This window comes from Sinocyclocheilus rhinocerous, unplaced genomic scaffold (genome assembly GCF_001515625.1).
Source record: "Sinocyclocheilus rhinocerous isolate Xijiao unplaced genomic scaffold, SAMN03320098_v1.1 scaffold4165, whole genome shotgun sequence".
NCBI classification, from domain to species: domain Eukaryota; kingdom Metazoa; phylum Chordata; class Actinopteri; order Cypriniformes; family Cyprinidae; genus Sinocyclocheilus; species Sinocyclocheilus rhinocerous.
In genome coordinates this window covers 99,668-112,875 of record NW_015654053.1, presented here as the reverse complement: position 1 = coordinate 112,875, position 13,208 = coordinate 99,668, and the positions used below count along the sequence as shown (strand labels likewise).

The window sequence follows — 13,208 nt, the reverse complement described above, 5'->3', positions numbered from 1 at the left end:
ATCCATCCATCCATCCATCCATCCATCCATCCATCTATCTATCCTTACTTAACATCAAAGTTTGCCTTGACAAACATTATCTAGTTTATACACTTGTGTTTATGCTAAGTTCTTTGACATTAAATTGAGTATTTGAACATTTTTCCACTCCTTTGTAAATTGTTAATTTTGAATGCTACTTTTTGTCATTAAAACCAAAACTTTTGACATTTGACTGCTTTATTTTGAGAAGTGCATTAAAACTGATACACACATACTTTTTGTGTGATATTTTTGAACTCTGCATCATCAAATCCGGTAACATTAGGCCTTTTTTGCAAATCAGCAGAAATGTTTTGGTCCTAAATGGTCCTAAAAATAGGCTTCACAGGGACTGCTGGAGTTCAGGTCAGACTGTGAGATCCAGAATCTGTACCTTTAGGACTCGCATTAAAACATCTCCAGTTTACATAAACCCAAGCCTTGCATGCTCGTTTATTTGTTTTACCTCGTTATAGTTGTTTATTGCAGGATTTCTGCAGTTGTTTAAATAAAAGATAAAATGGTATGATTTTTGGCTTAATTGATGATAATGCTTTCAGCTCCAGTAAGACTGTCTTGTTCTCAGCTTCATAATCTTTTAGTATGTTTAAATCCATTCCACATTTAGCTGCCTCTGCTTTTTTGCTGCAGAATTTCGCTTTCAGAATAATATTGTGCATAAGTGAAATGTTGCCACGGGCAACTCTTTAAAATAAATTTTTATTAGAAGAAATGGCATCTATAATCTACAAGGAATCATATACATTATTATATTATTTAATTTTATGATATTTATAATAATTTAATAAATTGTATTAAAATATATTGCATATATTTTATGCAATATATATTTTATTAATATATTAAAAACACACATATGCACACACACACTTTGCTGCATATAGGACTATATTGAGAAAACAGTAGGTTGAATGTTAATTTATTAAGAATCAGTTTGTGAGTTTTCAGTGTTTTTTTGCATAACTAGTGCACATAATCACAGTACAGTTGCTTCTTACAGGAGGCGTGTTTAAATAATAAATGCAAAGAACCTCGTTATGAGTCAGAAAAGTGCATTTTGTCGTTCATCCTGTCACTGTGAGGAGGTTCAGACGGCCGGAAGTTTTTCCTCTTGAATGCACGCATCAGTTGAGGAAGACGTCTTTGATGGCATTTTAAGCCTTTGAATTGTATTACTGTAATTCAGTTACTTGGTTTCTTCTCTGACAGACTGCAGCTCATTTAAGATCATATTCCTGTCTGCATCCTGCTGTTTTTGTCTGATATCATTATATAAAATCAATTTAAAACAAAATTGCTTTCAGTTTTTTTTTTTTTCTTTTTTCTTTGAGAAGTAGGTCTGGATGATATAACCTTACTGGGAAAAATATGGTTGATATTTTTCAGCCTTTTGATTATATTCAGTGTATATGTATTTGCTCTGATTGATTGATTGATTTATTTATTCATTATCAGAGAACGTAAAATACTAATAAGCAAGGTGCATATATATACAGTATATATATATATTGTAAATATGATTAATAATATATACTTGATTGATAAAAATTACATTAATACATTACATTAATAAGCAATAAAAATATAAAACTAAAATTGATACAATTGTGATATTACCTTGCTGGTTGATACGGTACTGTTCAGCTTTTTGATGATATTCAGTGTATATGCATTTGCTCTTATTTATTTATTATTGAATTATTTTATTTATTGTATAATTAATTAAATTATTAATAATTATTTTAATTAAGTAATCATATATAAAATTAAAAATGTATCAACATTGATAAAAATTACATCAAAAATTACATTAATACATAGGGGTATGCACTAATAGTCGAATATTCAATATGTAATTATTATTTGAAAAATAAAAACACTATTCGAATTTTACTATGTTTTGCTTTGCTGGCAGTAAATGCAGGGAATCCATGATAAATCCTAAGCACAAAGTCACTTATAACTAAATGAACTGTGGAACGAGTTAACAAGTTGATTGTATTTGATCACAGAATGTTTGGAATTACTTTGATTAAAATTATCTTAATAAATGATCTTGAAACAACATAAACACGATAAACATGCTTGAGCTTGAATGCTTTTGTTCTTTATATATATATATATATATATTTATTTTTTGTTTACACACGTTTTCAACTAAAAGAAAACCTTGAGATATGACGTAACGTTGCTGTAGAACATGGTTGTGTTTAATGCCTAATCATAAGCTTTTTCAGAAATGGTGTCAAAAACTTGATTATTAAAAAATAACGTCATTCTCCTTATAATTTTATTTTCTGAAAAATTTCCTGATAATTTGCTCACCCCCATGTCATCCAAGATGTTCATGTCTTTCTTTCTTCAGTCGCAAAGAAATGAAGGTTTTTGAGGAAAACATTCCAGGATTTTTCTCCATATAATGGACTTCAATAGTGCTCAACGGGTTGAAGGTCCAAATCGCAGACCTTTTTTTGTAAAGGGCATTTGACTTGCACGTTGGCTTTGTAAACACTGGGTCGGTGCTTCCGCATGACCTTTCCAAAGTGATTACGTCATGCGTGAAGTCTAGCTAGTGCACGACGAGCATTAAAAATATAAATTATTTTTTTTTTTTAGAAAATGAGCGATGGTTTGGCTAGATAAGAGCCTTATTCCTCGGCTGGGATCGTGTAGAGCTCTTTGAAGCTGCTCTGAAACTGCGATTTGGCCCTTCAACCCGTTGAGCACCATTGAAGTCCATTATATGAAGAAAAATCCTGGAATGTTTTCCTCAAAAACCTTAATTTCTTTGCGACTGAAGAAAGACAGACGTGAACATCTTGGATGACATGGGGGTGAATAAATTATCAGGAAATGTTTATTCTGGAAGTTAACTACTCCTTTAAACGTACTTTTTGAAAAATGCCCATCCCTATTAATACATTACATTGATAAGTAATAAAAAATAAAACTGAAATTGTATCAGTATTAATGAATAAAAATTCTATATATAATTTTTTATTGAATTTTAAAGGCTTAAAACATGTGGCCAGTGCTTTTATTGTTAGGAGCAGCTTTGCTTGAGTGTATCATCATCTATATTTCTGTTTGACTTTGGGTGGGTGTTTGGATTCTGTAACTATCTTTGCTGCACTTTAGTGTAAATTTCGCCCTTGAGCTTCACACTAATACAGTGAGTCATGTGTGCGTTCCCTGATCTGTTATATAATGGTGAAGCTCAGGCTGACACTGCTTTGATCAAACAGCCCACCGGATATCAGGCTTTCTAAGGAATCTGCCAGCAGTTCAGCATTAGATAAATTTCACGGCTCTTAGCGTACAAGACTGAAGCATGACAATCTTGAGGCTTGCATGATTGCATTACATAATATAATTAAATCACTGTCACAAATGAAGTCCAGGCTGTTAGCGGTTGATATTCTGCCGCTTTAGAGAGGAGAAAGACGCTCACAGTCTACGACTAATAACTCCATATACTGTTTGTGCTATTATAGTTCACATTCAGTATTTAAAAGTAAATAGATTCAGCAATAATTAGATATATCTTGCTTTTTTTAATGCAAAGTTTATTTAGGATTTATAAAATATAAATAAATTATCAACAATAACAAGCTATAAAATAATTGTATTATTGTTAATACTACTACTAAATAAAACATGAAACATGAAATATTACTATTTTACTATTACTAATATTTCAGTGTAAAATAAATACAGTGTTTAAGAAAAGTAAAATAATAAACAATTTTATTTTACAGCACAACTGTAAAATTACAATATAAATATTCATGGCTGCCTTAATTCATTTTCAAAGGACACTGAAAACATTGAGTCATGAGATGTTCATGTGTAAATGAAAATGGTCAATTCCTGTAACACATTATGATGAATCACTTTGGGGTTAAAGGTTACTGAACTGAATTGATCTGAATAATGACACTATTGTCTTTTTCAAAGCTGCTTTACAGTTGAAATTGAACTTGTTTCATAATTGATGAACTTTACACAGTTACTGAACTGAATGTACTCAACATTGAACTAAAACTAACTTTAGCTGAATAATGACCATTGTCTTCTGTAGACCTGAAACTGAATTGAACTTTGCAACATGAACACTGATTTTGAACTGAATTGAGCTGAATAATGACACTATTGTGAATTTGTTTCATAATTGATTGAATTTTTACAACATTGACACTATTTCTTGAACTGAACTGAATACATTTTTAATTGAATTCATTAAGGTGAATAATAATAATTTAAAACTGAATTGAATTTGTTTTATAATTGAATTTTGCAGCATTGACAGTTATTGAACTAAATTGAGCTGAAGAATGACACTATTGTGAATTTATTTCATAATTGAATTTTGCAACATTGACACCATTATTGAACTGAACTGAATCAGCTTTTGAACTGAATTAAGCTGAATAATGATATTTTCTGTACAGCTGCTTTAAAACGGAATTGAATTGGTTTTATAATTGAATTTTGCAGCATTGACACAATTATTGAACTGAATTAAGCTGAAGAATGACACTATTGTGAATTCGTTTCATAACTGAATTTTGCAACATTTGACTGTTATTGAACTGAACTGAATCAGCTTTTGAACTGAATTAAGCTGAATAATTACATTTTCTGTAGAGCTGCTTTACAACTGAATTGAATCTGTTTCATAATTAAATTTTGCAGCCTTGACACAGTTATTGAACTGAACTGAGCTGAAGAATGACGCTAATGTGAATTCATTTCATAATTGAATTGTGCAACATTGACACAGTTATTGAACTGAATTGAGCTGAAGAAGGACGCTATTGTGAATTCATTTCATAACTGAATTTTGCAACATTGACACCGTTATTGAACTGAACTGAATCAGCTTTCGAACTGAATTAAGCCGAATAATGACATTTTCTGTAAAGCTGCTTTACAACTGAATTGAATCTGTTTCATAATTTAATTTTGCAGCCTTGACACAGTTATTGAACTGAATTGAGCTGAAGAATGACGCTAATGTGAATTCATTTCATAATTGAATTTTGCAACATTGACACCGTTATTGAACTGAACTGAATCAGCTTTTGAACTGATTTAAACTGAATAATGAAATTTTCTGTAGAGTTGCTTTAAAACTGAATAATTTTTTTTATAATTGAATTTTGCAACATTGACACCGTTATTTAACTGAACTGAATCAGCTTTTGAACTGAATTAAGCTGAATACAGTTGACACGTTGACACAGTTATTTAACTGAATTGAGCTGAAGAATTACGCTATTGTAAATTCATTTCATAATTGAATTTTGCAACATTGACACCATTATTTAACTGAACTGAATCAGCTTTTGAACTGAATTAAGCTGAATACAGTTGACACGTTGACACAGTTATTTAACTGAATTGAGCTGAAGAATTACGCTATTGTAAATTCATTTCATAATTGAATTTTGCAACATTGACACCGTTATTTAACTGAACTGAATCAGCTTTTGAACTGAATTAAGCTGAATAATGACATTTTCTATTGAGCTGCTTTACATCTGAACTGAATCTGTTTCATAATTGAATTTTAAAACATTGACGGTTATTGAACTGAATTGAACTGAAGAATGACACTATTGTAAAGCGCAGTCTAAACACGGTTTCTGCTCCTTACAGCGTCTCTGACTCCTGACCGCTGTCGTCTTGTGTTTTTCTTGCAGTCACAGGACCAAGTCCTCATGCTGTCCTCCGCCGGCCGCCGGGAGTTGGCCATCCACACAGGGACCCTCCAATGGCTGGGAGATGTCGTCCTCTAGAGAGGCCCGCGACTACTACGTCAAGTAAGTGTGTTTGCATTCAGCCTTCCTCCCGATGCAGATGTTTGACTGTTGACGCTTCCTGGCGTAACCCGCCACGTTCCCTCCATCCGCGCGTCCCGAATACTGATTCCATCCTCCTCGCCGCACTGCACACGGTGACTCCGCGCGGGTTTGAGAGCGACATCGGCTTTGATCTGCTTAAGACTCGAGCAAAGCTTCACGCAGTGCATTTGCATGCAGAAACGCACGTCAGGCTTCTGAAGTGACGAACCGGTATAAGATACTAATGCTGCTTTTTTCTTTCTGCTTTACTGACATGAGATAAATGAGATCTGAGGAGACTAAGAGCAACACGTGAGTCCACAGCTGCTTCCTTTGGAGTGAGAAGGACTCGCTTTGGCTCTTTTCTGTCTATGGGAACATGAGCTTATTACATATGCTTCTAAAAATACTTGTTTTGGGTGCAAGTATTGAACTTGCTGGTCTGTGTTCACATGCACTAGATAGACGTCTTTGGCCATTGTGTAGGCCAAGGTTTGACAGGTTAGTTTGATCCAGTTAACCCCTGCTGGTAGATGATTCAACTACATCTTTTTCTGGACTAATTGCATCTTTCTCTACTGACGGACATTCAAAAGTCACTGTGTGGTAACAAACAAAACTTTATTATTATTATTATTAGTAGTAGTAGTATAATTACTTATTAATTAATTAATTTTATTATTTATTTATATATATATATTTTTTTTGGTCAGTAGTACAGGGTTGATACTCCACATGTAGTATATATTGTGAAATTTTCACATTATAATTGTTTATATGTAAAGTTTATTTATTTTAATTTTATTTTTTGGTCAGTACTACAGGGTTGATACTCCCGTATATAATGTGAACATTTTACATTATAATTGTTTATACTTAAAGTTTATATTTGGTTTATTATTATTATTATTATTATTATTATTATTTTATGTATAATTTTTGGGTAATACTTTATGATAAGGACTCATTTGATAAGTTGAACTGAGTAGTGAACTTGCAATTAACTACTTCAATATTTATTAAATACAGTATTACTAAATACAATATTGATTAATCTTAGTTCATTTTTTTGTGAACTAGCATGACAATTGTATTTTTATTAACTAACATTAACAATTTTCTGTAATATATTGTGCATTGTTAGTTCATGTTAGCTAATGCATTAACTAATGTTAACAAATGTGACATTATTGTAAAGTCAGTGTTATGTTAGTATTATTTATATACTATTATAATGTTCATTTATATTTTCATTCGGCTTTTATTTTTAAATTTTCATTTTTTTTTTATTTTGGTTTTTAAGTTTTAGTAATTTTATGTGCTTTGTGATTTTTATTAGTGTTTTTTATATGTTTATATACAACTTTTATTTTTATTTCAGTTTTAATTTGAGTAATTTTAGCACTTTTTTATCTCAGTTACCAAGGCAACATTTTTAGTTTTCATTTAAGTTTCATCTAATATTTGTTTAATTTTATTTCAGATGTAGTTAACAATAAGAATACGTTTTTTTTTGTATCTTTTATTTATATATTTCATATAGGCAATGCTGTAATTTTCATGTTGAGATTTTAGTAGTAAAACAATATTTTATCCAATATAAATGTTTTGTTTATGTTTTCGAGTGACTGGAGCATCCTGAGGTTAGTCATTATCTATAATATGTGTTAATAATATGTATCTATACTATATTATTATATGATCTATATGATTATTTTGGACATTAGTTTTGCGTTCAACACAAGACTGTGTCCTGTATGAACACCCAGTGTGCATCACATGTTCCTCTGGTCCTCATGTTGCTGTGAAAGCGGCTTATTTTTGTTGATTTCTAATTAGCCGCCTCGTCAACAGAGGGCGGGGTTTGTCACACATGAGGGTCTATGGCCAGGCGACTTATGTAAGAATCGAACACAGCGTTGGGCACATGCACATCGGATGTGGGATATTGTGAGCAGGAGCTTCCCGTCGGGTCTGTCTCTTCCTTGGCTGAGATGCAGCTTCATACTCGGGTGTGTAATAATTTATGCTTTCACGTACTTATGGAAGTCTTTTCTTGATGTTGACTCAAAGCATTTAAGAAGTTACAGTTTGTGAAATATTCATCGGATATACGCCAGGTTTGTGTTTGCTCACTGCGGCATGTGATGCTTCCAGGAAACGTTGAAAATGTTAGGGTGGCGCACTATTAAGGGCACTAGCGTGGCTGAATCTGACAGTTTAGTTGCACAACGTTTGATTAATGTATTTGTTGCCTATGTAATGCCTGCCGCAAATGAATACTAGTGCTGTATTACTTACTATGATAATCAATGCAGTGCTGTTTAGCATTTAATTTTATATATATAAAAAAATTATACAGTGGCTGCAAAAGTATGTGGATAAAAGTCTCACTTAAAAATGTCAATGCATTACACACAAAGTATCACAAGTTCAATTCACAACACTTTGTCTTAATTTTTTTATCTATTGTTTTATCATTTCAAGCTAAAGAAACTAGCAAATAAATATGCTTTTTGTAAAATATTTATTTATTTTTTGTTGTAAAAATGAAAACCATTTTTGATTTCACAGTAGGAATAAACTCATACCCGGTGCTCTGAATTTTTATTACATTTGGTCCATGTTTGATGATACATATAGATGCTAAAATAGTTTTTGATATTTCATTATTTAATGCAGTCATGTTTAGGCATTTTAAGCATGGTTTAAGTGTACTTTTTAGGGCTTCAGTATAAAAAATAAATATTTTTATTATGTAAAAAGGTATATGTTAAACAATCCTAATAAGCCTACAAGCTAATCTTGCACAAGTGCTATTTTAGTATCATTGAAATACTATTAAAGTCTCTTTTTTTTGATTGATTTTAATTTTGCATTTTCCGTTTTCATTTTAGTTGTTTTAGTAATTTTGTTGTATTTTTGTAATTTTTATTATTATTTTTTTTTATTATTTAACTTTAACTAAAACTGAAATAAAAAATTTACTGAAAATAAACAATAAACTAATTATTATTATTATTATTTTTAAAAAATTATTTCAAGTACCAAAAATAGTTTTTATGGTTTAGTTAACTATAACTATTTTATTTTTAACATTTTCAGGGGCTGATGGGAAACAAAAGTAATTGCTTTTTTTACATTTTTACATGAAAACAATTTCAAAACAGGAACATTCACATGCACTTGAATCTTTGAGTTTTGCTTGCATTTGGTTGATGTTTGGTAATACACAGATGATCAGACATGTTTGTGGGCCTTTTTGAGGTGCGCCAGTTTACTGAGAATGTGCCAACACATCATAGTTATGATACGTTGAGCATGCAAGTGATTTTAGTCTGAATAAAGTGGACAATCCTTCAAGAAAGCCCAGTTTTTCACTGCTAAATATGATGCTGTGTTGCTGTTCAAAGCAGCATGTTTTCTTTCTCTCAGTCGTGCTGTGATTGGTCGAATCGCTGTTTGCTCTTAGTCTTAAAATAGAAGCAACATCTTTCAAAATAAAGAAAATGAACAAATCTGCTGTTGAGCAGAAGTGTTTGTGCCCGGGGCTTTCAGAGGCTTGATCTGTGATTGGCGGTGGACGAGACGAGTGACTTCTGAAGAGTGTTTGTGGTCTGAGCTGTGAGCAGCACTGAGCGCTGAATGATCTGCAGCGTGTCGCTGGGAGTCTGTGCTGACAGACAGCGTATGGGTGAGCTGAGGATTCGTGTGAGCGCCGCCTGTGTCACGTGGACACAAATCACAGCAGCCGACCGTCCGGTGCTTTCTCTGTTTGTAAGCAGGATTTCTGAGACATGCATTTGATTAAAAATGCGTCTCCTTAATCGGATATTAGACATTTGCCATTAAATCTGGTATTCATTGCAGGTTTTTCTTGCCAAAAACCACCAACATAGATCGGAAGAGACCGTCTGACTCACAGACATTGTAAAAAATGATTTTTCCAAGTTGTAAATAAACATTATTGAATGTTTTACAAGAAAAGTCTTTCCAGCTCAAAATGTCATGTCATTTGGCATTTCTTTGCAATTATGGTGAAATTACTAGAAATTTTTGAGTGAAAATTGAATCCTACACCCAATTATTTTTTATTATTTAAGCCATCTGGCCAGAGTTTGAGTCCTTCTTTGTTTCACATATATAACTCAGAAAACAAAGCAAAATATGCCGTTCTGCTTGTCAGAATCTAATTTCCTTTATACTGAGATGATCTGCTGATTCTGGCCTTTGTTTCTAGTGTTTTGTAACAAGAGAGATCAGATCAGCGCCTCCTTTAAATCTTGCAATCCTTCTCTATTAGTGCAGCGGACCATTTATAATTAGAGAGAAATTAGAGCGCTTACGTATTCTGGAGTCTTTGTTAAGTAGGACATTTTTCAAATCCCGTTCGAGGTGTCGGAGTCGGAAAATGGAAATGAAATGGCTGTGCATTGGGTTTCTGCTATCATTTAACACCACAGTCCCAATCAAATAAACACACCACAGTTTACATAAGAGACACACGGGCTTCACTCCAAAACCTTGTAGGCTGCCTGTGTTGGCAGCGTATAAATGCATCAATACTCAGAAAGGTGTATAGAGATGCCAAAACCAGGAGCCGCAGGCCAGAGTTGACCTGATGACCTTTGGTTTGGTCCAGCATGCCGTATTTTTTGTTTATTTTTGCATTGAAATGTATAGGTATATTTGTTAAAATATGTGAATATAATTTAAAACATAACAAAGATTTTAAAATAAAATAAAAAATTTGAAAATGTTAGTTTAATAAATTTTAATATGAGATAGAAGGACATAATGCAGCATTTACTTTTGTTCCATGATCAGTCAAGTTTGATTTTTGGTCCACCATGCCATATTGCAAAAGAAGGGAAAAATATGAAAAAAACTTGCTTATTATTTGTTTGTTTATTTATTTATTTATTTATTGAAATGTGAAAAAAACAATAGAAGTACATTTAATAAGAAAAAAATAAACATTTAAAATTTGTATTTGATTATTTGAAAATGTTAAAAATGTAATAAATTTTAATAAAATGTAGTTGGATGCAGTGCAGCATGTACTTTTGACCCATGCATGATAATCAAGTTTGATCCATATTACAAGATGAGGGGGAAAATATGAAAAAGCATGCCATTGAAGCATATTTATATTTTTGTTGTATTTTATTTATTTATTTATTTTTGTTTTTATGTTTGCATTGGAATTTAAAAAACAATATAAGTAAATTTAATTTAAAACATAATTCAAACATTTTAAAAATGTATTTAAATGTTTTTAATTATTTGTCAAATGTTAAATTTGATTGATTTTAATATAATATATTTGGATATAATGCATTATTTACTTTTAACCCATGATCAATTAACCCACCGTACCATATTACAAGAAGAGAGGGGAAAAAACAAATGCCTTTGAAGCATATTTATATTTTTGTTTACTTTTTTTTGGAAGAACATTTTATTTAAATGTAATTTTTCTTTAATTATTTACATTTTTAAATATTTGAATCAAGTATCATATCAATCAAGTTTGATTTTTGGCCCTTTATATTAAAAAGTTATATTAACGAGTTTTGTGTAACACTTTACTTAAAGTCTTCATGGATAATGCATTATAAAAGTATTCATAATGTACATTATAATGCATCTTTTCATAATTGTAACCAAAGCTAAAATGCATTGTAATATTTGCAAATCAGTTGTTTGCTATGTGTTTTAATGCATTATACTTTCTAAAAGAGTAACAATGAATAGATAAGTATTATAACTGTGTTTACAATTATTCATGATATCATACAATGCTAATGCATTAAAATACTTTTATAATGCATTATATATAAAGGCTTTAAGTAAAGTGTAACTCTAACTAACTTGGCTCTAACTAACAATAACTGCATTGAAATCAATTATGCATCAGGTTTCATGTGTGCTTCAGTCTGTTCCTGTAATGCACAGGATCGCTGCTTATGTAGAGCGTTTCAGATGAGCTTTTATTTGAGTTAAGGTGCTGGTTATGTAGGCGATAGACGGCTCGAAGAGCTGTAAGAGCGTCTCGCAGTCACCTCACCTGGTTAATTTGATTGGTCAGGTAAGATGAGATGCTGTAATGTCCACCTTCACAGAGACTCCATTAACCAGACGCATTTAGCTGGAGCTTTTGACCGGAATAATTCACGTAACGCAATTATCAAACCACTCGCGCCTGATCAGATTTGCTCTCTGCCGGTTATCTTGGAGAAATGCCGGTTAATAAAATAGTCTCTTAGCAGCAGCAGCAGCAGCATTCAGATTGAGTTTTGCATGTTTGGTTTGGCATTTAGTTGTGACGGCTATACTCTTTTCGGCTGTCGTTTGCGGGGGGACGTGTGATTTGTGTGTCTTTTGTCTTGTGAATGTTTCAGATGAGTCAGTTGAATAAGACAGAATAATGACCTGAATCATCGCTGCATCAAATAGGCAAGGCAAGGCAAGCTACAGGCACACTGGGTTCCCGCTTGTTCTGTAAACATTTGTGAATGTTGCTGCTATTATAGCGGGGACCCGACACATATCACTGAGAGCTGCTATCAGTTGTTTTTGGTTCACCTACAGCAGATGGAGGGTTTGGGCCCTGGCGCTGTGGCGACAGTAAAACGACAGTCAGTGAAATCACCAATAATAATCATCATCATCACAGATCATTTGTGCTCTATTCGGGGGGAAGTCGTGGCCTAATGGTTAGAGAGTCTCTCAGCAAAAAATGGCTGCCCACTGCTCCGGGTGTGTGTTCACGGTGTGTGTGTGCACTTTGGATGGGATAAATGCAGAGCACTAATTCCGAGTATGGGTCACCATACTTGGCCACATGTCACTTCACTTCACTTTATTCACACCGTCAAACAGGTAGAAACAACAAGACATCTGCTTTGAGTTGATCAACTGCCCATTCAACAAGTTTTTAATAGTTTTCATAATGTTTTAATAGGCTACTTTGAATTTCAGATTCATTTTAGTCAGTTGCAGCAATGAATATTTTGGTTTTAGTTTTCATTGCATGGATGCATTTCTATTGCATTTTACCTTTTAATCTTAGATTTCAGGTTTTTTAATTATATATATTTTTTTATTTTTTATCAAATAAATGCAGCCTTGGTGAGCAGAAGAAACTTCTTTTTAAAAAACATCCTTATTATTCCAAACTTTCGACTGGTACTTCCTCTTAGTTTTAAAGGGGTGGTTGATTGAGATTTCACTTTTTTAACGTTAGTTAGCGTGCAATGTTGCTGTTTGAGCATAAACGATATCTGCAAAGTTACGACGCTGAAAGTTCAATGCAAA

At 32.5% G+C, this 13,208-nt stretch overlaps 1 protein-coding gene across 1 annotated transcript in view; it reads left to right on the top strand.

The window, feature by feature from the left end:
• Nucleotides 1–13,208, top strand: part of LOC107716602 (FERM and PDZ domain-containing protein 4-like) — a 60,853-nt gene that overhangs the window by 21,947 nt on the left and 25,698 nt on the right. The window contains exon 2 of the mRNA XM_016523099.1: nucleotides 5,748–5,867. Within this exon, the coding sequence (XP_016378585.1) occupies nucleotides 5,748–5,867 (120 nt within the window). The remainder of the gene's footprint in view (nucleotides 1–5,747; nucleotides 5,868–13,208) is intronic.